At 36.4% G+C, this 27405-nt stretch overlaps 1 protein-coding gene across 1 annotated transcript in view; it reads left to right on the top strand.

The window, feature by feature from the left end:
- Window positions 1–27405, top strand: part of LOC131168340 (uncharacterized) — a 96492-nt gene that overhangs the window by 24795 nt on the left and 44292 nt on the right. The window contains exons 6-7 of the mRNA XM_058127679.1: window positions 353–402; window positions 18011–18080. Of these exons, the coding sequence (XP_057983662.1) occupies window positions 353–402; window positions 18011–18080 (120 nt within the window). The remainder of the gene's footprint in view (window positions 1–352; window positions 403–18010; window positions 18081–27405) is intronic.

Consider the following 27405-nt stretch of genomic DNA (forward strand, 5'->3'; position numbering starts at 1 on the left):
ATTGCTTGGCTTGATTTGTGATAAGGTCTTTTGCAATCAGTACAAACTCTATCAACTTGAAGAGACATGAATGACTTCCCATCCATTTTAGTTCTTCACAAATTTTTGGAATTTAAATTTATAGTTCTAGATATGGCTACCTCATCTCACCCATCAGGGTTCTAACTTGAGTATGATTAATACTATAATAAAATGTAATTATAATAGGCTGACAATAACATTGGGGATCTTTTTCTCCTTGTTAATTTGTAATATTGCTGTGAACATTCCAGTGGAAAGTTAATTTACTCTTGTGTAATTGCTCCTCCTTTCTCTTTGTTAAAGTCGCATAGTAATAAAAGTTTTTGTGCAGGTTTCCATTCCTTGTTGACCCAAATACAGGCATCTCAATATATGAAAGCAGTAAGTGCTGAGGCTTTGCTTTACGTGGTTGCATGTGTTCTTGCTTATCTGTTGGTTACTGAGATGCACTCTTTCGTGCTTTTATATTTAGCCTGCCAATTATCAAGACTGAACTAGGGAATGATATTTGATAATAATGAGTGATTTTTATTTTCTTTTATACTAGTGGCTTTCACTCATGTTCTTTCTCTCTCTTCTGGGTTTGTTCATTTGCTTTAATGGTTCTGTTCAAAACAAGGCATGGAGGAGAACCACCACAAGTCCTTGCAGATGGAAAGGAACTATTAATTTGCAACCCTAAAAAGTTGGGGAAGGGGGTTTTGTACATCTGGAGGAGAAATTTTGGAGTCGTTACTGGTTGAACAAGATCATTTTATCAGCTGCCAGATGGGTATTCAAGTGTTTTTCTTTATTTTTCTTGAGATTGGAGCAGTTTATAGGAAGTTTGGTAGGATACAATGTTGGGTGTGAGTTAAATCCAATCAAAACGTTAAATTTTTTGGAGTTGGGTCTGCATTCAAATGATAAGGTTATTTGGTCTTTGTCCCTGGAGGTCTGGATGGGTAGGGCTGGTGAAGGTGAGTGCAAGTGTTGCTGGTGGTTGAGTGTTGGAGAAAATAAGCAAGTCTCAAGTAGTCAAGTGTTGGAGTGGCAGTGGTTGGTGGTTCAGCAGGTTTTGGGGCAGCTAGGTTTTGTGAGAGGAAGGAGGTGGTTGCATTTGCAGCTTGTTGATTGTTATCTTAGTCATTTAGCATTGTTAGTGTGTGAGTGTTACAATTACAAGAGAGAGTTAGTAAGGTTATTATGGTCATTGGTATGTACTTTGATATATATTATAAATAGAGGGAGACACCTATCATTGTGATTACATCTTCCATTTTACCCAATTATTCAACATGGTATCAGAGCATGATTCTGAGACCTAAGACCTAATTGTCACAGTCACCATCAAACTGAAGCCTAAAACCCTAAATCTGCTGTATGTCTACCATCATAGACAAATACTATAGCCCTAGAAAACAGCCAGAAGCTGCTGGAAGCCAGAGAAGTCGCCAGAGAATTCCTTGGCAACACTGCCAGGTCAGGAACACAATATCCACCAAAGATTTTGTAAAAACAACACCATAGTCACTGCCGATCTGCCCCCCACTGAAATCCCATCCCCAGAAACTTCCCCATGCGCCCTCACGCGCTGGTCGATGGCTGACAGGGCCAACCCTGCGCACCAGAGTGTGAAGCCAGTTTTGGGCATGCTTCTGGCGTGAATTCTTCCAGAAGTGCATCGAATCCCTCTATAAACATATTTTTGAAGTTTTTTGTGATGTGTTTTTTGTCCAAAGATCTCACCTTTTTTAGTTGCTCATTTACGACAGCTGACGAATGGTTGTTTGTCAATGTTTATTGAGTTTATTGGTCCTGAAAAAAAGTGTTATTTTTGTTGTTTTTTGTCCCACATTGGTAGAAAAAGTTGTTTTGAATTTTTTCTTTGTTTGTCTCACATTGGTGAGAAGTGTTTTTTGGACTTGAGGTTGAAGCTATATAAAGAGCTTAACTCTCCATTTGTTAAACACACCTCAAAGTTGTACTTTGTCAAGAAGTAGTGGATTGATCTTCAGCGCTCGAGGATGTAGGTACTTTTGTACCAAATCTCGTTAAATTCTTGTCTTATTTTTTTTTTTACTGTCTTTTATTATTAGTTTCTGCATTACTTTAGTTTTTTATATATTCAATAACATTGGTTGTAGTATTGGTGTTTGACACAAGTGGGGTGCTTGGCACAACAATTTTCTGTGTTTTTTATTCGTATGTTGTGGGCTTGTGGTTTGCGGTTGTCAGAGGTTGTGTATGTTGAGATCAAGTTGGTGAATTCGAAAACTTGTTGTCAGCTGTGTATTTTTTATCAGCTGCTCTATTGAGGTTGTATGTGTGTAGGGATGGAGTTCCCAAATCCCAAAAGTGTGTCTCCCTTGTTAGTTACTTGTTTGAGTGCAGTGTACTATAGCTGTTGTAGACACCAAATTTTGTCTGGGCCTCGTATAGTGAAACAGGTATTAAATTCTAAGTTTCAAAATAATTTTAAGAGGTTTTTTTACCAAATTTTAATAAATGAAAATTTCCTTCTTTCTTTTTGAAATATGGTAAAATTTTTTGTTAAATTAGAGATGCCCTCTTAGGTTGCTGTGAAAATTCGCTAGTGCACGAAATTGTAACAAGTAATATAGTGATAAAGAAGGATGTCGAACCCACGAGGACTATTTACCTATTAACTATTGAAATTATTCTAATTCTAATTCAAAATTATTTGAAAATCAAGAAAAGTGGTGGACTTCGAATCTGAAAAAAAAGAGAAAAGAAACAAATAAAATTAAATCAACTAAATACTTAAAAAGAAGAAGATTTCACCCAAGAAGAAAACACTAAGGCATCCGACTCACCTAACCAATCCAATCCCAAATCCTAATCAATCAATTAACATCCTATTTGACGGAAAAATATTCTAACTTATCTAAGACCCTCTCTCGAGTAGAATTATAATTACCCAACATACGATAACCCGCGATATGTCTGCAAATTTAAAAGCATTTGAATACATTAAGATTAATAATATTTCACATAAAGGCCACACAAATTACATTGGCACATTCCTGTATTTCGTTCAATTCATGGCATACATCGTACAAAGCTAAACTGCATGCATCATCTCTCGAATTAACATGCACAACAAATCACTCAACTATTGGCCCGATAATTGAAAGCATTAAACTCATTGATGTATGCTCAAAAGGAATGACAAAATTATGATCACATAGAAATAAGATTCAGAATTGTCATGGAGGGTTTACATGGTTGCCTTAGCAATAACAGTTAGCTCATAATAGAATCAAAACAAACCATAATAATTCTAGACTTCATAATGAAAATTGTACAAAGAGAAGATGAAAGAAGTAAGAAGGAAACTGTATGTAGATCGAGAATCTCAATCGTCAACAACTCCAATTCGGCCTCTCTCTTCTTCTTTTTCCAAGCTTCAAATTTCTCTCTAATGGTGCAGAGAATCCTCTTTTTTCCCAGCTTCGAGTCCCCTCCTTTTATAAAGCTCTAGTTGTCCTCTCTTCTTATCTCCCCAAAACAAGATTCTCCAAATCCCCTCCTTTTCTGCCATTGCTTTGATGTGCGATTTTCTTTGTCGAGATCTTCCCATCTTTGAAAATCTTCAACACGAAAGTTGTGGGAGTTTTTCTTAGCTTTCTGTAGATACCCAAATTGCCCCTTTTGGAGTTCTCTAGAAAACGTTATGCTCCAAATACTGAAGGCTGTTTCAGGTAATTCGAGAGAGGAATTTGAATTTGAAAATGTCTCTTGATGAAAGGAATTTGAATTTGAAAAGGAAAGTTTCGTCCTTAATTCCCATGACTCCTTTAGTTTATTTATTCCTAAACAAAAAATAAATAAAATAAATCAAAACTCTAATAAATAATAAAATTAAACACAAACTAGCATAAAAATAAGAGTGAAAGTATGACAAAACTTGTATACAAATTAAACACATCAAAGGTCTTTCCCTACTTCGCTACACCCTCACCTAGTCTTCTAATACTCTCTGCTCCCAGGCTGAAAAATAAATTGTATTTTGCATCATATTACAAAATTCATGTGAATTTCAATTAAATACTCCAAAATACATCCAGAAAAAAGTATAAAAATATAAAATATAAAATATAAAATAATGAAAAAATCAAATAAAAAAAAAAAAAACAAAGCAGCCACCAGCCCATCTTCGGATCTTCAGGCTGGCCCTTCAAGGATCCTTGCACTTGCACACATAAAAGCCCAAATGTAATTGCTGCCCAAATTAAAATGCAGGCAAGCCCAAACTCATTTTTGAGCCCAATAGCTACCTTACTCAACTCCTCCATGCAAATCAGCCACCCTACCCTTTCCTTGCCAAGTGACCTACTCCTCTGAGGAGGAATACAATAAAATGGGGTTTTGTATTCCTCAATTATCTCCCGAGGGGCGGAGAATCTTAGAGAATCACTCTTGGCTTGCTCGGTGGTGATTCTATTAGACTCTTTGATTTTGGTGCATATCTTTCATATATATTTTGCATGTATATTTTCACATGTGCATTTTTTATTATTATTTTGAATGTCTATTTTATATGTGTCTTCCTTTGCCTATGTGCTTGCATATCTCGTCTCCTTGCATATGCTTTTTTGTTGAAATGAATAAATCAACTCCCATAATGAACTTTCCTCCAGCCTTGAGGGTTATATCTTCACATGCCTTTGAGAAATTGGAGGTGAAATTTTTTGTTTTTTGCCAATCCTCCCAATATTTAAAGGTTTGGTAAAGCAAACTTTAATATGGAAAAAACTCAATAAGAAACTAATCCTCATAGGGATTGTTTGGGGTTGTCTTCGCATGCCATAGGGGATCCTTAGGTGAGGGTAGCTTTTGTCTTTCGCAGGGCTATCCAATATCTAATGACTTGGTAATTGAATAAAATAGAAGAATTTGAGTCTTGATCGGTTGGTTTCAAAGGTAATCTTAGGCCAATTACGTTCTGTCCATTAGACGGGTGTAAAGGGGTTCTAGTACCTTCCCTTTGCACAATTGCACTCCCAAATCCAACCTAGTAACACAAACCATTGACTATTGATTTCCTTCGACCTAGGTATAGCTTAGAGACCAGTGAACTGGTAGTATATTAAATAGGTGTTTTAATCTCACATAGAGTAGAAATAGGTTAGTGGCGACTGGCAACTCCATTGGACTATATTTTGACCTATTTCTCACCCTTATGCATTTCCCCCTTAAATGATCTCGAGTTCGCTATTCAGTTGAGGCGATTCGGAGATTCGACCCCCCTTATTTTGGGTGTTGTTCCCCCAGGACGTTGCAATAGTTTGGCGACCTCCGCTGGGAACTTTAAAGAGTCGAGCCAAGGATTAGCCCGTGATTACCTGAGTTTAACCGATCAAAACTTGTGTGTCTTCAATAATGATTTGTATGCTTTTGTTGCTGTTTGTCCATATGCATGAATAAAAAAGCAATGTGCTATATGATGTTTTGTCTGCTTGTGGGTTTGGGGGTTTCTTTTGGCCTTTTTTCACACACATTGCACGAGCTCTACGTCTAGGTTATACCATTTAGGATTAGTACGAAATGAAGTAGTGTTAGCCCCATGGTTTTAAGTCGTGGTTACGTGTAGCGTAACGTAATGGTAACGAATGTAGTAGGAAGCAGGAGTAGCGGATGTTACATAACGGGAAGCGGGTGTAACAGCTGTGTATTTTTTTGAAGCACGCACAACTTTGTGCATATTAGCGTACTTGCATTTTTAAGCTTTTAGCCCTTCTTAGAAAGAGTTTTAGTGTATTTTGGATCCTTTAGTTCGAGTAACTAAGTTATTTGGTAAGGGCAACAAGTTTACATTTGTTTTAAACCACCATTGATAAAAAAATTACATGTGTGTGCGTATTTATACTTCTCATTGTTCTTATCTATGATAAATTTTTATGTGTGCTAAATTAATTAATAAAACAAAATACATTATATACTTCATTAATCTATTAGACACATAAGACATACGAATAATACAAATATAAAATAGCTAGAAAAGAAAGAAGGTTGAAGTTGAGAAATATAGAACATAATATCACATTACTAGTATTATCAAAATAAAATATTTTCCTAACAAGTTAGTATTTTCAAATTGTTAATTAATGCATCTATTTGGAGTATATAAAGAAATAGTAAATTTAGTATCATTGTCATCCTTTTTATAATCTTTTCCCCCTCTTGCCACTTGGTATATTGAGAATGATATATGAAAGAGAGGGAAAAAGTGAGAAGAAAAAGTGAAAAATAAAATAATTTTTTGATGTAACAGTCTTGTAGCGGTTACATAATGGCCGTAGCGGCCTTACGTAATGGTCACGGTCCGTAACGGCCGCTACGACCGTGATTTTTCTTCCCACGGATTTTGTGGTGTGTAACGGTATCGGTAACCCAAAAAACCGTTACGTAATGGTGTTATGTAACGGTCACTGCCTTTATTTAAAATCATGGTTAGCCCCTGAGTGGCAAAAGTTTCCTAATGGGTGCATGAAACATTCCACCCATAATGTATCTTGTTCGCTATCACCTGTAATGGGCATGATGGGAGCTCTTCTGACCTTTAAGTGTAGGAGCATACTGAGAGCCCTTTTACCCTTGGAGATAGAGCCGAACCTCACATAGTGAACTATATAAATACCAACTTTGGAAAGAACCTTAAAATATTACCCCATGTATATAAAGACCCACCTTTTGAGGGGTAGAAGCTCCATCCTTCTCTGCAAAACTTTTTGCACGGTTTTGGTTATTAATGTTCCCTTTTGTGCAGTTCTTTTTTACTTGCGTTTGTTTTCATTTATTCAACATGTTACTTTCTTATTTGTTAGAACCTTGCAACAAGATAGGCTTGACACTTCTTCCTGCATTTCATCTTATCTCTCCGAGTAAAGTCTGAGCTTAGTCTTTCATAGCTAGTTTCTTTCCTTGTTGCTCAACAGTCTGTACAGGTAGTTCCACTCCATTTTTTGTCACTACTTTTGAGTAGGGAATTACCATTGATCCTAGAATCTTTCTCTCTTCTCTCCAAATGATGCCTTCATCAGCATATCCTTTCCCTCAATACAAGTGAGTTCTCTGTTTGCTCCCATTTGATTGAGTTCTCTATCCATATTGGAGATGACAACGTGATTTAATTAGGTCGTCATTTCTTGAACAACTTCTTCATTCTTTTGGAATGAGGACCTTCATATACCTGTCCATTTAGTTACATACACTCTAGGCAAGCGCCTTTTAGGGAGCGCCTTGTCATCACCCTACAACTGAGCATCAATTCAAGAAGTATTCTTAGGTCATCTCTGGGCCTTACGTAGGATCTTTCAGCCATCTATTCATGGTGTAGATAAGCATCCATGATTTAGTACATTCCTCTATCTATCTATCTTAGTTGAGATCATGCATCCCTTTACTTTTATTCTTTCTTTAGGTAAGCCTCACTTAATTTGCATATCATATGAGCATTCTCTCCATCCCATATTTATCGACTTCTGGTGTAAACTTCCTTCCATTTGTGCATCTAGATTCTTTGAGCATGAAGTTGGGGGGGGGGGGGGGGGCTCTTAACATTTCTTCCCTCATCTTATGGGAGAGTAATTCCTTCATTTGTGCAAATAGGCAAGCATGCTCACTCAATCTTTTAATCATTTTGCATGAAGGCATTCGTGCATTCATTCATCCACTTGTGAGATCACTCATGTGCATCATAGAAGCTTAATCCTTACCAAGCTTGCTAGGAAGTTGCATTTGTGAATGAGTCAACCACCCACTTGGGCTGGTTAACTGCTCCAAGCTTATTGCCTAGGCTGGTCAACTTGCCTTCTTGGAGCAGTCGACCGCCTAGCCATTCTGCCTAGGCCGGTCAGCCGCCCTTGGCAGTAGCCTGAAACAATCTTTATTTTTTGTTTGCATTTTCCATTTTTAGTTCATTAGTTCCATGACTTCAATATTCTTTGAGATATACAATAGAAAGCGCATTATAATTGAGAGAAAATGATACAATTAAGTGAGAAATGAAGTCTTCTTTTAAATCTTCACATATTGACTTATCTTGCATAATCACAACTTCAAGAACACAACCATTAGTCCAAATTAATTTGTTATCATTAAAACTAGGTTAATGAAACCTCCAACAAAAATACAATACCTAGTTGCGGATCTTCAATCGGAAGGTGACTTACTTTTTGATTGTTATTGGAGGAAATGATGAAGGAAACAAACTCATGGGTTTCATGGACTCCATCCAACACTCACAAATGAGACCAAAAATAAACAAGGGTACTAGCTGAAACAACCATGAAAAGGGTGAACAATTGGAATGACCATCAACGAGTCACGAACAAACCATAATAGCATTGCCATAGCCCCAAGAAACTAACATACAGCCCTAAGAAATTGACATGCAGAACCCTAATAGTACCAAACAACCATTGACAAAGTGCCATAAGCGAATGACCTAAAAAAGTTGGATCTTTGAATGAAAGACATAACCAACAACTTGTTATTGTGGAGTATGAAAGTATTTAAGGCAGTAGTGAATAAATTAGTGCAAAAATAGGGATCAAGAAGTTCTCATGTGTTGGTATGGAGGTTGATTGGCGTGTGGGGGCATATGGGGCCTTCTCTAGAAATTAAATTTCATAGCCTTATAGATTAGTAGGTTCTGTGGCACTGTAGCTGTATATGTAGTTTGTTTTACAAAATCAAAAGGGTTCTTGAGATTTTGAAAGGGAAACAATGTCTAGGAATTTTTTTGGTGATTTTTATATTTTCCAATGACTCCTAGACTTGTTTTTAGTGTTTGGTGTTGCGATGATCCTCTTATCATGGCAGGTTTGTATAGGATTATGAGGTTTTGGGTTTGGTTTGGCGGCAGTGATGCATTTAGGGTTTAAGTTGGATCTTGCTCTAATACCATGTTGAAGTATTGGGTAAAGTGGAAGACTTAATCATAAAGATAGGTCTCTCTTTATAATTCATTAACCTGTGATGAGTACACATTGACCATAATACCCTTACTAACTCAAGCTTACTAACATAGCAACAACACATGACTAAAATAATCATTAAGAGTTCATCTCCTTAGCCACTTCTATCATAACAATGCAGTCATTCATCTATTCAAATACTTGTAAGATACATGGAAACAATTTGGTTGGGTCACCTTTTGACAGAAGATCTGCAATTAGTTACCGTCTTTTCGGAGGACATAAGACTTGTGGATTTACCACTATAAGTAGCTATATCCATCTACCGCATGCACTATTGCTATTACACCATTCCAAATGCATTATTGCTTTGGTCATCCTTCATTAGATAAGTTGAAAAAAAATAGTTTCTACTTCGAGTTCTATGTCTAGTATAAAGTGTGAGTCTTGTCAATTGGGAAAGCATCACTACATTCCATTTTCTTACCGAGTCAGTAAACGGGCAATAAGCCCTTTTCATATTAGTCGATTCTAATGTTTGGGGTCCTAGTCTGATTGTGTCAAAGTTAGGTTTCCAATATTTTGCAACTTTTGGTAATAACTATTCAAGGATGACTTCACTCTATTTAATAAAAGATTGCCATGGGTTGTTTCATATTTTGTGCCTCTTGTTTTGAAATAGTAAATCATTTGATTTCCCTATTCAAATGCTTTGTGGTAATAATCCTAAATAGTATTCCAGTACCCAATGCACTACCTATATGACTAAATCTAGGACGATGGGAATAATTATCAAGTATAGAAGTATCTAGATCTCGCATTGAACTGTTTTGTCACAGAGGAAGTATGTTGTTGACCTTTTAGATGAGACTGGGCTTTTTGGATCCAAATGGGATCCAAATGATACACCCATGGATCCTAATAGCAAGTTAGTGCCAAAAATAAATGATTTGTTGGCATGGATGGTGCCGGAGACTTGTTAGAAAGTTGAACTATCTCACTATTACTCATCTAGATATATCATTCAATTTTTTGATTCTTTGAGAAAAAGTCATTGAAATGCAATATTTCACATCTTAAGATACCTCAAAGGTCCTCATGGGAGAGGTCTCTTATATTGGGATCATTGTCACACTTATATTCATATTCAAGGATGTGTTTATCTCTCCACGTGCTGTCAGGCTACATGTGCGGGGGAGTGTTAAAGCTTGATATAAATTGTTGGCCCACAACCTAATAGCTTAAGCTTTTAGGTAAAATGATAATCCAATAGAGTTAGTGTGTGATAATCAAGATGCTAATCATATTGCTTCCAACATAGTTTTCCATGAGTAGATGAAACACATTGAAGTTGATTATCAAAAGTTCATTATAACCACTCATGTGAAGTTTGATTTCCAACATGTTGATTTATTGACTAAAACCCTAGGGGATGCTTGTGTTAAATCCATTTGTAACATGTTAGGAGCATATGATATCTATGCTCCAACTTGAGGGGGAGTGTTACTCATTACTTTATGTTTGACTTAGGGTTTCATAAATTGGCAGTTAATTAGGTGATCTAACGACAACGAGGGTAAATAAAAGGTTAGTGGTGACTCAAATTTATAGGGATAGGTAAACCCTAACACAAACAAAAATTTTGTCCCGCCATCTATTGAGCATTGGATCCTTGATCTGCACGTGTTGACATATATATCGATGATATTGAGGATTCTAGCACTAGTAACCCTTTTATGTTTGTAAATATTCAACAAGAATGCACTTGATGACATTGGGATCGAATTTGTTAGACCTTGGAGTGAACACATGTGCAAACAAACACAAGCAAAAACTCTAGGTGGAAGATGGAATGAGGGTAGCTATGGAAACAAAGAAGAATCTAGGACATAAGAAAGACGATAAATCAAAGAGGGAGCACTTAAGACAACATTAGACTAGAAATATTTGTGAACATGCATATGAATCATTATAATCTGTGAAACTTCAATAAAATGTTTCCTTTTTCTTTTAGCTATTCTTTTTTTGTTGTAAGTTGTTAATACAATATGATTCATACCATGAGTGATGCAAAAAATCTAATGATCCTTAATGTATTTGAAGGTATTATCATTGCATAAAACATGAATTGAATAATCAAATTGATTTCAAATTTCATTAAATAATGACTCAAATATTCAAGAAAGTTCACATTGACGTTTAAGAACATTCTCGTCCTTCTAGGATAGTCATCAATACATGAAAGATTCTTGTCCTTCTACTCAAGGATGGAAGACCACTGACACCAGTTAAGGCTTGAAATCTGATAGGTTGAAGACTACCATTAACATCATTCAGAAACATAAATGTAGAACTAGTTGCAATGTTTCTTTAATGTATTCAAGTTGTAGGTGAGTGGATGGTAGTGCCATAGCACCTTTAACAATTGTAAACAACAAAATGTCCAACCCGAATTGTAACATTCATAGGGCATCAAAACTGAGTACTTCAAACAGTCACAAGAAACATGAGAGCGGATGAGCAGAGCGAAAATAGAGACACCACAAAAAACACTTTAAATTACCAAATTAAATCACAGGACTGAAGGACCCTCAACAAGAAATATCAAGATTTTCTAGAATTGTTCTGCCAACTGTATGGATGTACAGATGTCTGCAAGTACTGCAGTCCTATTCCTTCTTTGTATCTTTCCCTTACCTTCTCCAAGGTTTCTGTCTTCTTTCAGACAACAACTAATGAACTAAAATGAAAGTGAGAAGAGAAGGAAGATATGTCTTAAGTGATTTGAAAGATAGAATTCTTTGATATTCTTAAGGTTGATGGAAGAGAAAGGGAAGGCTTCAAATGAGAGATGTGTTGAAGAGATGAGTACACCCTTGTAACATGCACACACCCCTTTATAATATTTATGATATAATAATCAGAAAGTAACACTGTTTCCCTTATTAACTACCCACTCTTAACGTCACTTAAGAAGAAATGAGGTTTTATCAATGCAGAGTATTATAATAAATGGTGACATTTGGGTTAGAATTCACTTACCCTAAAAGCTTAAGCTGTTAGTGGTTGGAACAACACTTATATTCCGACGCTTTTAAGACTCTGTGCTCGGTAGGCAAGTAAGAAACACAAACGATAATAACACCCATGTGATGCCCTGATTTTTCATACAATTTTTTTTCTTTTATATATATACAATAATCAATAATTCAATCATCTGCTACATCCCAAACTATGATACCATATCAACATAACTCGACCCGAAATAGGGTGCCAGGTAATCAGTTCATCATATACGCACACATTCCTAATAGCGGAAGTCAATATTTACATACTATCCAGAATACAAATAACCAGAGTTCTATACATCCATACGCAACCCAAAAGTCCGTAACATTCTCTAGGGGATTACACAAACAGATCCCCAACACAAAACACTTACCTTGACTATCAGGGTACCAGCTCCCCTTTATCACGGAGCTCTATCTCCTGGTCTATTACGGTTCCCTGAAATATTTAAATATTTGGGTGAGATAACTCTCAGTAAGATGGAATAAATTATTTACAATGTGTGGCACATGAGTTTAGTTATATCATAATACACTCATTTTAATGATTATATCTTTTGAGAAAATATACAGATATGTACTCATAATCATATAGATATAAAACATAATCTTTATAAGCTTTAATTCCATTTCTCAAACTTATACACATGCAACCAATATTTATCAGCGTAAGTTCCCGAGGATAGGGGAGATTACACGCCCATACATTTAGTGCCCCTCTGCTCTGATATCATTTGTAACCTTGCCTGAATGGTTCAGGTGCGGCTACAACTGATACTTATCAGGGCACTCACCTTACTCAGTAAGCCCTCAAGCAGAGAGTTTTACTTTGCCCAAATTATTTATGTAATTAAATTCACACTCTTTCATTTCTCATTTCAATTTCACAATTTAGCTCATGAGTGTTCACTGTAACCCATCCATGTGTCGTCTGTAACTCATGGCTGCCCTGAGGATATTCACCATGCCATGCTTCCCCCCATGATTAGGGTTGTGCGGCCCAAAGGCTGGATCTAAACCGCGGTCGGACTATCTGGTTAGATCAAAATAAGAAATCAAAATATGAAATCCATCGTCTGTAGTATGATTGGCCTGCCTAACCCTGGTCCGAACTCCAGGGGGCAAAACTACCCTTCTCACTGGCTCAATCGACTGTCATGCCACACTCTCCACAAGACCGTGTGGTTACACTTATCATCCCACTAGCAATGGTACCGTGCTTTCAGAAATATTCCAGTCCATTAGAGTTCTCATTTCCACATTTCCATTTTCACAATTTAGTATTCACATTCTATTATTCACATTGCAGTATTCATGTTGCAATATTCACATTTCAATGTTCACATTTCAGTATTCACAACTCAGTTTTCACATTGTAACATTCACGTTGCAGTATTCATCATTTCATATTTCCTCATTTATCTTAGAAAATATTTCTATATTCATCATGGTTTTAAATAAAGGCCGCAACCATTACGTAGCACCGTTATGTAACGGTTTTTTGGGTTATCGATACTGTTACACACCGTGAAATCGGTGAAAAGAAAAATCACAACCGTAGCGGCCATTACGGACCGGGACCATTGTGTAAAGGCCGCTACGGTTGTTACGTAACTGCTACAAGACTGTTACATCAAAAATTTATTTTATTTTTCACTTTTTCTTCTCACTTTTTCCCTCTCTTTCATATATCATTCTCAATGATACAGTGGCAGAGGGGGAAAAAGATTAATAAAGTATGACAATGATACTAAAGTTACTATTTCTTTATATACTCCAATATATGCATTATTAACAATTTTGAAATACTGAACTTGTTAGGAAAATATTTTTATTTTGATAATACTAGTATGTGATTATTTTCTATATTTCTCACTCAACCTTCTTTCTTTTCTAGCGATTTTATATTTGTATTATTCGTGTGTCTTATGTGTCTAATAGATTAATGAAGTATATAATGTATTTTGTTTTATTAATTAATTTAGCACACATAAGAATTTATCATAGATAAGAACAATGAGAAGTATAAATATGCACACACATGTAATTTTTTTATCAGTGGTGGTTTAAAAGAAATGTAAACTTGTTGCCCTTACCAAATAACTTAGTTACTCGAACTAAAGGATCCAAAATACACTAAATCTCTTTCTAAGAAGGGCTAAAAGCTTAAAAATGCAAGTATGCTAATATGCACATGGTTGTGCGTGCTTCAAAAAAATACACAGCCATTACACCCGCTTCCTGTTCTGTAACATCCGCTACTCCTGCTTCTTGTACACTCGTTACCGTTACGTTACGCCACCCGTAACCGCGATTTAAAACCATGATATTCATATTTCATATTCCATCACTTCCTAGTAAAATACATGTTGATATAACATAATTTATCATTCTCAATAAAACAATTTTATTTACCACTTTTCATCATTTCCCATATTTCAAATCCCAAAACATCATTATTCAGTTTAAATCATATGCCACACAATTTTATCTGATATTTGTATCATAATAATTTCAGGAAAAATATCATATTCTCATTTTCAGAGTTTTTTCCGGTTTTAACTTTTTTTAAAAAAAATATATTAAATAATACCTCATTCTGGGAAGTATTTCTCAGAATGACTCTGACGTAATCTCGCTACTCGAAGTAGCGAGATTTAAACAGATCTCACTACTTCAAGTAGCGAGATTTGCCACATATCACTCCAAAAATTATTTTCCTAAAAAGTTATTATTTAAGATATTTTAAAAAAAAAAATGCCGTGTATGTCTACCCTAGTTGGGTCGGCTCATTCCCGCTGCTTACTTGCTTCACCATTAATTATCTGCTACTAGCTAGTCCTAGCCAGTGGCAGAGGCAAGTGGTGGTTGCTAATGCTGCCATAAAAAGTCCAGATTCCAAGAGGTAGTGTTGGAAGGGCAGCTTTGATGGTATGAAATTACTAGGTTGCCCTCATTATGATTTGATGTTTTTTGGAGTTCCTATTGTTAGACAAATAATAATAAAAAAATATATATTTTTTGGTACACCACTTCTTTTTTACGTTCATATGGCTAAAAAGTTTAAGGAGTCACTTTTTTTTTTTTGTTGAGCAAAAAAGTAAAAATGCACTGCATGTCTACTCTAGCTGTTAATTTATTTAAAAAAATATTTCTAAACAATGAAAAATTAGTTATTTTTTTAAAATTTTTTTTAAACTAGAAAGAAATATTAAAAATATTTTCCATAACTAAATAGATTATCAATTATTTTTCCGAGAAAGGTATTGTTTAATATATTTTTTTTAAAAAAAGGACAAATTGGGAAAAATAAATATATATGAAAACTTTAAAAAAATAAATATTTATTTTAAATGTAAAAATAATATAATTATTTATTTAGTTTAAAAAAAATTTAAAAATTAGCTAATTTTTTATTTTTTAGAAATTTTTTCTAAAAAAATTAACATTAGGGTAGACATGCAGTGCATTTTTACTTTTTTGCTCAACAAAAGAAAAAAGTGACTCCTTAAACTTTTTAGCCATATGAACGTAAAAAAGAAGTGGTGTACAAAAAAATAATTTTTTTTTATTATTATTTGTCTAACAATAGGAACTCCAAAAAACATCAAATCATAATGAAGGCAACCCAGAAATTTCATACCATCAAAGCTGCCCTTCGAACCCTACCTCTTGGAATCTAGACTTTTTTGTGGCAGCATTAGCAACCGCCATCTGCCTCTGCCACTGGCTAGGACTAGTTGGTAGTAGATAATTAATGGTGAAGCAAGTAAGCAACGGGAATGAGCCGACCTAGCTAGGGTAGATGCACGGCGATTGACAAGTTTATCATTTTTTTTCTTTTTAAATATCTTAAATAATAATTTTTTAGGAAAATAATTTTTGAAGTGACACGTGGCAAATCTCGCTACTTCAAGTAACGAGATTACGTTAGAGTCATTTTGGGAAATACTTCCCAGAATGAGGTATTATTTAATATATTTTTTTAAAAAAAAGTTAAAATTGGAAAAAACTCCTCATTTTCATGTATTAATTCAACCAGTAGTTTTCAAAATGATTGTTATAATTTATTCTCCTTACCTGGTTTATTGAGAGACCCGCTAACAACCCTAAATCCACACCCCACGGCGTTTGAAGTTCAAAACCCTGAAAATCACATTTCCTCAATTCAATCAACTACATCCCAGAATTACAATTATTTTAACATTTCCTAGGCCCACACACTCCAAATACTAATTAAACTTTAAAAATAAATAACGGATATAATTCCACTATCATACCCTAGCCTTGGAGTGGTGCCTAGGAAACCCAAATTAAAAATCTACGCTGGTTAAAATGACGAAGATCGGAGCTAGGACCCCGTGGTGGTGTTTGATCGTCGATTTGACTAAAGATTTAAGGAAAAATTGAGGAGAGAGAGAGAGAGGTTACCTTACCCCAGAAATGGTGCCTACGTTGCTTCTACAACAAATCCACTCCGGTTAAAATGTCGGTGGCAGAGAATGGAACCCAGTGGTATTTTCTGTTTTCCGATCGGTGCTCGTTGGGTTGAGGAAATTGAGGAGAGAGAGAAGGGGGGACGGAGGAGAGAGAGAGCGTGAGAGAGACGGAGAGAGATGAGAGTTTTACTCTCTGGATCGTTTCTGAAGGATCAAAAGATCCTTCAGGTTAACTAATAATAATAATAATAATAATAATAATAATAATAATAATAATATTATTATTATTATTATATTATATTATATTATATTATTTAATTAATAATTATTATTTAATAAATTTAATTAATTATTATTCAAGGTTTTCATTCTTTTATTCCAACATTTGTTGTGCGCATGAGCAGTCCTAGTCACTTTTGAGCATTTCAGAGGTGATTACTCAAAAGAAATATGGGGTATCACTTAAATTAGTAATTGATGGGTTTAATTGCAACCATCCAATGTGGAGGTTAGCTAGCCCACATCATGCCCTTCCCAAACTTGATATGGTATGGGAGCCTTGTGCACTAGCAGTTACATTTGCATTCATGCATGCTTTCTCTATCATTTTATCATTCTTTGCTAACGGTTTGTGTGTCTCTGTCGGTCCAGCATTTTTTTTTTCCTTAAATGGTTGATCCATCATTTGATCAGTCTCTACCTTGTCTAGATTGAATGTCCCTATGCCTGCTTTGTCCAGATTGAATATCCCTGTGTTACTGAGCTCTATAGTGACTATGGGCTTTGGTGGATTGTGTACTTGTATAGTTGTATGTTATTCTCTTATTAGGGGTTACATAATAGGGACTATGGGAAAGAATGCACATTAAAATGTTGGTGCTTTGTAGCCTTGGGTTTTCAATTTTGTGCTTTCAATGATTAAGATCCATAGTTTAACCTACCAAGCCTAGCAGTTGTCCTGGACTCGGTAAAGAGTTATTTTAAAGTGTATTCATAATTATTGAGATTGACTTTAATTACCAGTGCTTTCCCAACATCTGTCTGTCAAGTTTATTTTTGCATTATGCTTTTGTTATTGGCTATCAATAATGGGGTTGAAGGGATTTTAAAAGCCAAGAACTTCCAGACCTTACATCTTAATGAATGTCCTTAGAGTTAAGGGGACATGAAGTTCCAAGATTCTGGCAATGGAACTTTTTAATGCTTTAAAGTTCATTTCCAGTTATTCACATCAGTTGTTGTCAGTTTGGATATGTATTAAATTTCCAAACACGGAAATAAACTTGTACATTATCATGTATTAACTATGTACTGTGATGTTTGAAGTTTATTATCGGCTTTCTATGTTGGTGAATTTTTCTTTATTGGCTATGGAGGATGGAATGCAGATATAGCTTGTTTAGTGTTTTATTAGGTTCCAACTGCAACTTTGACTTTAAAACCACTTGCCCGTGTGTCAGCCACAGGCTATCCTGTGTTACATGCATAAATATATATTACATATTCAGGCTTATCTGGTTAGTATGTTGAATAACACGTGTTCTATTTTCTATGATAGGTGAGATTGTGAAATACCTATTTCAGCAATATGGCAAAGGAAGAAGCCCCTCAATTGGCCTTTTGGAAAGGTCTTTCACCCCAAAAAATTTTCTTGCTATTCAATATTTTGAATGCCTATGTGGAGAATAGACTCAATAGAGGTGGATCTGTCACGTCCTTTGGAAATTGGATATGAATACTCTTTTTGGCTTTGGTTTCATGAATTCATCACTTCCACATACTACCATTCAAATGATAAATCATATCAGAAAAGGCATCACTGTAGGGGATTTTTTCTGGGATATTCTGTTATAATTGTAAGGGCCATTTCTGGCCTTGTGCAGCATGCTAAAGAAAATTTATTATTTAATATATTTTTTTGTGTATTCGATCTGTGAATCTAGGCTGATTCTTTTTCTCCTTCTTCCTCCTATGTTACTTCTGATCTCTCTCTTTCTTTCTCTCACCCTTCCTTCTCCGTCGATTCTTTCTTCATGTGGTTTAATACTAGTGTCTGCCTCTGGTTTGTTACATTGTATCAGAGCATGTTAAACAGTGATTAAATCTTATAGTTTTTGTCTTTCTTTCCTGAAAAATGTTGTTGTAGTGCTTTTAGTGGGAGGTTTTTTCCTTCCATATCTGTTTATGGTTGCAGCTATGTTGCTTTTTGTGGGATAGTGGTGTGGTGTAGGTTTTCTCACTTGGATTGATTACATTAGGGAAAATTGATGCCATTCAGCAGCTGTCTGGTGACTGCAATATGGTGACTAATCTATTCAATATTGTATAACCCAAAAAAAAAAAAAAAAAAAAATCAAAATGAAAATAAAACAATAAAAAAAAAAAAGACAAAATCAAAGATATCTTACATATGAAGCCATTGAATTCCTTTGGAAATCCATAAGACAAGTTCCCTTGAAACAATTAGCCAAGTAAGCCCATAAAGAAGCAGGAAAACTTATTCTATAGCAGGAAAACTTATTCTATCTTAGGCAAATGTAGAGAAAAGAACCTGACCCCCATAGTTCCTGGCATTTCTTTCCAACCAAATACCTTAAATGATCATTTAACTGTCCTTTTCATCTGGCTTCCTAGACTGTTGATGACATTGTATAGAAACATTGTTGTATGAATGATAAAAGCAGGCTTTTTTCATAGTGTCTATTCTTTTCATCAAACATTTTATGTGTCCAACAACTAGTCTTGAAAGGGTTGAGGATTGAGGAGGCAACTTGAAAATGAGAAGTTCGTATGCCTGGCAGAAAAATCTTGTTTACAACCAGCTTTGTGGGTTGGCTTGAATTGTTATTTTACTGGTTTACAAACAATATAATTCATATATTTATCTTTGTGTATCAACAGTTCTTAAGATTTCAGATAAAGGAGCAATTTGTGAGCCTTATATACAGTAACTGCTATTATATTTTTAACTTATTGCGAAGGTCACAAAAAAGTGGGTATAATACCCTAGGCAGTAAAATGACCCAACAACAAAATGGTGGTCCACATGATGCAAAGTGGTTAACCCAAGCTACGTATAACTTCGGCTAGTGTTGTGGGAGAAAGAAGAATTAAATTAATTGTTTAAGAATTTTAGGGTTTATTTGGTAATCTTGCTTATTTAGGATTTTGATGATTTTTCTATTATTTGTTTCCTTAGATTTGGACAATTGTTTGAGACATCTTGCTTTAAGAATTTGGAAACTCTAATTGAGTTATTTGACTTTTTCTTTGATTTTCTCTTTTATTTTTCTTTCTATTTCACTTTTCTTTTCCATATATTTTCTTGTACTTTTCTCTTTGTTTTCTTTTTTGCAATCTACATGTAGGACAAGAAGCAAGACCTTAGGAAGATCCTTGCTGGAGAATAATTGATAAGAGTTGGGTCAAGGAATTGTTGGATTAAGTTAGTAGTTTGTTATGTGTTTAGTTTAATTAGTAGAGTATTATGCATATTTGGGGGCTTGTTTGTAGTATTTGTGTATTCTAGGGGTATGTTAGTAAAGTAATGTAGTTTTAGGGGTTTATATGTAATTACATGTGAAGAGGCTTTCTTATAAATAGTGTGTGAAAGCCATGTTGTAGGAATTTGTTGATGGAATTGAATTGAATTGAACGTGAGTTTTCCCCTGTGTAGAAATCTTGAGTATGTTCGAAATTCTTGGAGTAATTTAGGGAAGTATATATTGTATATTATTGAGAGAGATTTGTTTAGGAGATTATTTCCATATTTAGATCTTTTGATTGTATTATAAATATTGTATATTGGTCTGCACAAAATGATTCAAGAAATACAGAAAATCCATTATGTTTACATGGTATTAGAACTAGGGTTTCTAAACCTTAGTTAGCAATGGCCGACAGTGCCATCAATAGCAAAGGGTCGTGCTCCTCTGAAACTCTCGACGGCGACTTTGAAGCCACCTCCATCGTGGGGTATCTCGGATTAGGTCCATGATGTCATCGCGGCGACACCAAGAGCTCCAATCGCCACCGGCGAACAAGATCTGCGTCGATTGCTCACAAAAAACCCGCAATGGGCGTTGGTATCGTATGGTGTCTTCATGTGTCTCGAGTGCTCTAGCAAGCACCGCAGCCTCAGCGCTCACATGATTCAAGAAATACAAAAAATCCATTCTGTTTACATGGTATCAGAACTAGGGTTTCTAAACCTTAGTTAGCAATGGCCGATAGCCCCACCAATAGCAAAAGGTCGTGCTCCTTTGAAACTCTCGACGGCGACTTTGAAGCCACCTCTATCGTGGGGTATCTCGGATCAGGTCCATGGTGGCATCGCGGCGACACCAAGAACTCCAATCGCCACCGGCGAACAAGATCTGCGTCGATTGCTCGCAAAAAACCTGCAATGGGCGTTGGTATCGTATGGCGTCTTCATGTGTCTCGAGTGCTCTAGCAAGCACCGCAGCCTTAGCGCTCACATCAGCTTCGTCTGATCGGTGACAATGGACTCTTGGTCAGAAATCCAACTCAAGAAGATGGAGGCCGGCAGCAACGAGCAGCTTAACGCCTTCTACAAGCGCAGCGTTGACGAGGATCTCCACTCCCTGATCACCGCTGATCACCTCTCTCGGTCGCCGACCGCTTCCCTCCGATGCTTCTTGACTGGCCTGACGGTGTCCTTGAAATCTTCCGGGACCTGTTCAGAGAGAAAGAAGTGTACGACCGTTGTCATGGCTCCTCACGGCGACGGATTGGCAGTTGCAGAGGACGCCATGCTTGTCGGAACTTAAAAGCGCCCAATCGCTATGTAGACGAAAGCAGGCTCATCGTTGGATTCTTTGATTTCTTCGTTCAACTCTCGTATAGCGGAGCTTTAAGAGCTCGTGATTGGTTGGAACATGTACCCTGTGAGCAATATAGCTGATTTGTTGGCGATGGATGCCGCATTGAAGAGCTTTAGGTGCAAGCCATCAAGGACCACCTGTGAGAGGAGACCAGATCCATTCCCAAAGCCAAGAAACTTGTAGATGCATCTCTATGGCAGTAGAAAATATTGCAAAGCACGTCACTTCATGTTCTCTCTCATGTAGTTGAAAGAGCGACAATCTTGAATGCGGAGTCTTTTATTGATTGGAAAATGTTAAGGCAAGGCCTACCTAGTTCGGCGGACCATACCTCGTTTAGTTATTGTAGAGCTTCGTCTTCCACAAATATTTCTTCAGGTTCTTTAGCCCAAAGAGGTAATTTTTTGCAAGCCTTGAATATAACCTCTAAATCCAAACTCCTTGGATTATTGATTCTGGTGCTTCTGACCACATGACCGATGCCTATCATCTTTTCTCATCATACTCATCTTGTGCTGGAACTTTGAAAGTTAAAATTGCATGTGGATCATTCTCTTCTGTCGTAGGCAAAGGGAATATCCGACTCTCTGACTCGATTACACTAGAGTCCGTTCTTCATGTTCCTAATTTATCCTGTAACTTACTATCCATTAGCCATTTAACTAAAAGCTCCAATTGTTCTGCTAAATTTCTTCCCTCTCATTGTGTTTTTCAAACCTATCATCGGGGAAGACGATTGGCAATGGTAAGGAGTATGAAGGAATCTACTATTTTGAGGAGGCTAATGTGAGTGAACAATGTAAAATTACTATTTTTGATTCTGCATCTGTTTCTAGTGATAGTGAAATTTTGTTATGGCATTCTAGGATGGGTCGTCCAAAATTTCAATATCTAAGATGTTTATTTCCTTCCATTTTTTCAAATAAAACTTCTTCTGAATTTCAGTGTGAGATTTTTGAATTTGCAAAACACTAACGTAATTCCTTTCCAAAAATCCACATATAAACCATCCAGACCCTTTACTATGATTCACAGTGATTTATGGGGGCCCTCACGCTCTCTCAATCGCACTCACCCGAGATGGTTTGTTACTTTTATTGATGATCATACTCGTATTTGTTGGGTTTACTTGTTGAAAGATAAAATTGAAGTCCGTTCTATTTTTTTTAGTTTCCATTTCGTGATTCAAATACAATTCCAAACTCACATTCAAATTTTACGTATTGATAATGGTACAAAATATTTCAATGATATCTTGGGACATTATCTTCAAGAAAATGGAATTGTTCATCAAAGTTCTTGTGTGGATACCCCTTAACAAAATGGGTTTGCTGAACGTAAAAATAAGCATATTCTTGAAGTAGCTTGGGCATTGATGTTCACTACAAATATGAAAAAATATTTTTGGGGTGATGCCATTTTAATAGCTACATATCTCATTAATCGAATGCCTAGTCGAGTTCTTTCTTTTGCCACTCCTCTCTAGAAACTCCAGGAATGGTTTCCCAACACTCGGCTCCACTCCAATCTCTCTTTGAAAATCTTTGGATGTACTGCATTTGTTCATGTTTATGCTCACAATCGGGATAAATTGGAACCTTGTGCCATTAAGTGCCTGTTTATTGGTTACTCTCCTACTCAGAAAGGCTACAAATGTTATGATCTTGTCACAAAAAAAATTGTTTGTTAGCCTTGATGTCACGTTCTTCAAAACCACTCTTTACTTCCCAAAGCCCCCTCTTCAGGGGGAGAAATGGAGTGAAGATCGGTTCTTTGATTTCTTTGTTGCTAAATTTGTGCCATGCACTGAGTCTACCATTACATCATTTCCTAAGTCTACCATTGCATCATTTCCTGACCTATCATGTACAAAAGATCACTTAACCTTAGGGGGAGATGTAGAAAAGCAAAACAACATAGAAATACTTGTTTGCTTGAGAAAGCCAAACACAAAGAATAGGGAGAATTTCATACCTAAGGCACCAAAAGAGTTGGAATCGGTGATCGCTCTGAGCAACCATGAATCCACGCCCAATTCCGATCAGGTAATAGATGGTCATGAGCTCCCTTCTGATAAGCTTGTACCTGATGACATCAATTTACCCATTGTAATAAGAAAACAAATCAGGTCATGTACTCAATATCCCTAGTCAAAATACATGTCTTATAAAAGCCTGTCTACATAATATCGTGTTTTTACTTCTAACCTTGATAGGATAAAAATTCCAAAGAATATCCAGGAAGCCTTGGAGATTCCTAAATGGAGGGAAGCTGTCATGGAGGAAATGTGCACTCTGAAAAAGAATAGAACTTGGGACGTTATGAATTTGCCAAAAGGGAAGAAGCCAGTTGGTTGTAAATGGGTCTTCATTGTGAAATATAGAGCTGATGGGACAATTGAACGATATAAAGCCAGACTTTTTGCAAAAGGGTTTACACAGACCTATGCCATTGACTACACAGAAACATTTACACCAGTGGCAAAATTGAATATAGTTCGGGTCCTCCTATCCTTGGCAGCTAACTTAGATTGGCTACTACAGCAACTTGACATTAAGAATGCATTTCTAAATGGCGAGTTAGAAAAAGAAGTCTACATGATGATACCACTAGGTTTCAGTAAGAAAGATGAAGAAAACAGAGTATGTAAACTCAAAAGTCCTTGTATGAACTCAAGCAATCTCCCAAAGCATGGTTCAACAAATTTGCGAAAGTGAGAAAGAATCAAGGATATCGACAAGGGCAATCAGATCACACTATGTTCTTCCAACAGTCTGAAAGTGGTAAGAAAACAATTCTAATAGTGTATGTTGATGATATAATCCTAACTGGAGATGATACAGTGAAGATGGAAAGATTAAAGTAAGTCCTAGCTGCTGAGTCCATTTCTTGGGAATGGAAGTTGCTAGATCAAAAAAGGGTATTAGTGTCTCTCAACGAAAGTATATCCTTGATTGCCTAACTGAAACTGGCATGCTTGGAAGCAAATCTAGTGAAACCCCGATTGAAGCAGTAAAGAGGGTCGAAGACAGTGGAATACCAGTTAAAAAGGAGAGGTATCAGAGATTGGTTGGTAAACTAATTTACCTATCGCATACCAGACCTGACATTGCATTTGCGGTAAGTGTGGTAAGTCAACACATGCATTCCCCGAAAAAGACTCACCTAGATGCTGTGTATAAGATCCTCAGGTACCTTGAGGGTTCTCTGGGCAAAAGGACTCTTCTTCAAGAAATGTGAAAGCAAGGAAGTAGAAATTTTCACAGATGCGGATTGGGCAGGATCAGCGGAAAATAGAAGGTCTACCACCGGATATTGCACCTTTGTATGGGGAAATTTGGTAACTTGGAGGAGCAAAAAACAGAGTGTAGTGGGTCGAAGTAGTGCTGAAGCTGAATTCAAGGCAGTTGCACAAGGGATATGTGAAGGACTGTGGTTACGAAAACTCTTGGAAGAATTACAAATCCCGGTGAAACTTTCTATCAAACTCTATTGTGACAACAAAGCAGCCATCAGTATCTCTCTCAATCCAATTCAACATGACAGGACTAAACATATAGAAGTGGACCGACATTTTATCAAAGAGAAGGTTGAAAAAGGAACCATTTGTATGACTTATGTACCTACCAAGGAACAAACTGCAGACATCTTTACTAAAGGGCTAGCCCGCTAGAGCTTTGATGATTTCATTTGCAAGTTGGATATGATCAATATCTATGATCCAACTTGAGGGGGAGTGTAGAAATCCTGAGTATCTTCGAATATCTTGGAATAATTTAAGAAAGTATATATTGTATATTATTGAGAGAGATTTGTTTCAAAGATAATTTCCATATTTAGATCTTCTGATTGTATTATAAATATTGTATATTGGTCTGTACAAAATGATTCAAGAAATACGGAAATTCCATTATGTTTACGCCCTGGTATCTCCTCTCTCCTCCCTTCCCCTTCTTTCCTCCTCTAAATTCTCTATGGCTGCAGAACCTTGATGCTGCCCCTGCATCACTGCAACAATTGACATTTTTTAATCCACTGCCACATAAAACCAGCCATCCAAGGCTTCCCACCACTGCAATCCCACATGTAGCCAAAAAAGAAAAAAAAAGAGCGTTCGTTTCTCTAATTGAATAAGAGTTGAGGCTGCCGGATGTGACTCTGAAAACAATCATTATTGCTGCTGCAAACAGCAGGGAAGAAGCAAGACACATTTGTTAAAAAAGGAACAAAGCTTAGCTGTTGAGGTTGAAAACTCTTGTTGCTGAAGAAGGTTACTGAGATCTCCATCATTGAAGATGTCCTATCAGAGAAGGGTGCAAGAGGCTTCATCACCATACCCTTCATTGTTGGAGAAGAAGATCATTGCAGATCCTTGCCAGAGATCTAACTTCCTCTGATTCTTTTGGGAGAACCTGACAAAAGCAGAACCATCACAGGTTGTGTTGGCCTTTCGTCTTTTAACTGCAGACTTTGGTAGAATTCATGCTCACCAGAGTAATTTGTGAGACTTATGCTTCACGATGACATCATCCCAGCACTCTTTCCCATTTCCCTTCCATTGTGAAGCTGATATGAAGCCTGAGCTGGTACCTCTCATCCCTTTTAAGCCAAATCAATACCCAATTACTTACCCATATCCTATTGTTGCTTAGCTGACCCAATCTCCACAAATCCACGCCCACCTATTTTAATTAAACTACTGCTGAGCCCAAGTCCATGACTTACACCTAAACTGTAAGCAGATTCCAGATCTGACCCATGTGCAGACTGGACCCAACTCAGTTTTGGAATTTAAACCTTTTTTTTTATTCAAGTCCATTCCCCCAAAAATAGCAGGAAAAAAGGATAAAAAAAAAAAAGAGAATAGAGAGAGAAAAAAATTTTTCTCCACTTCAGAATTTCTTCATCTAAAACTTCATTGGTTCATGCTAATTTGTATGTGAGTTGGATAATTAGCTGGATTCAAGCCGTTTGCCTGCCTGACTGTTTGACTTCTTTCTTTTTTCTTTTTCCTTTGATGGTCTTTTGTTGTTAGTTGGACTCCTTGTCACTGCACATTATACCTTCTCTTCTTTCTATCTAATATAGCTTCTTTTATTATCCAAAAAAAAAAAAGATTTGGAAAGCCTTCTTGGAGTGTCCACATAAGTGCAGGATGTCAACATATATTTTAAGGGAGAGACAGCCAGAACTAGGTGAAATGTACATCTCCAGTGCAGCCCTATTTATATTAATAATGAAAAGATATGAAGGACATAAATACCCCCATACACACCACCAAATTACTAAAATAATATATTCCTTTCTAACACTCCCCATTAAGTTGGAGGTGTATAAATATCACCTAATCTCAGCTTCTTACAATTAGACAAGGTGGGTTTAGAACTATAGATAAAGCTTTTGTCAAGACATTTAACTAATCAGTAGATTTCCAAATGGAGCCCAAACAGCCTTCTTTATCTCAACCTCTCACAAAATGGTGGTTAGTTTAATAGCTTCTATTATTTCCATGTGCTTTATCTTCTCATGAAACTCTGAGTTGCTAGCAATAAGCAGCTTGATTATCGCACAACATATCTATAGGCTTTCAATCAAGAAACCCATCTTTGACATGAAAGACTTCAAGCACAAGCTCACTAACTGTATGAACTATAGCTTGGTATTGCAGTAGTCAGTTTCTTCATAGAACAGGTTACATATTTACCATCCACAAATGTATGATATTTAGCATTGAGTACTAGAGACCTTCAATTGTCAATAGAGCCAGCCCAATCTCAATAAGAGTATTCCATAATGTCACAAATTTATTAAATTCATTCATCAAATCTCTGTCAGGAGAGCTCTTGAGATATCAAATAATCTTATAAATAGTAGCCTAGTGTGGCTGCTTGGGATTCTCCATGCACTGACTCAAGAATCTACATCAAATGATATTTCAGGCCTAGGGACAGGCAGGTGTATCAACTTGCCAGCTAACTGCCTTTGGCAATTTTATCTTCAAAATATAGTTCCACATCCTTACGTAACTTCATGTTGGGAGCCATAGGAGTATCGATTGGTTCGGCTCTGCATACTGCTCTCATTTAGCAAGTCCAAAGTATGTTTTTGA

This window comes from Malania oleifera, chromosome 11 (assembly GCF_029873635.1).
Source record: "Malania oleifera isolate guangnan ecotype guangnan chromosome 11, ASM2987363v1, whole genome shotgun sequence".
NCBI classification, from domain to species: domain Eukaryota; kingdom Viridiplantae; phylum Streptophyta; class Magnoliopsida; order Santalales; family Ximeniaceae; genus Malania; species Malania oleifera.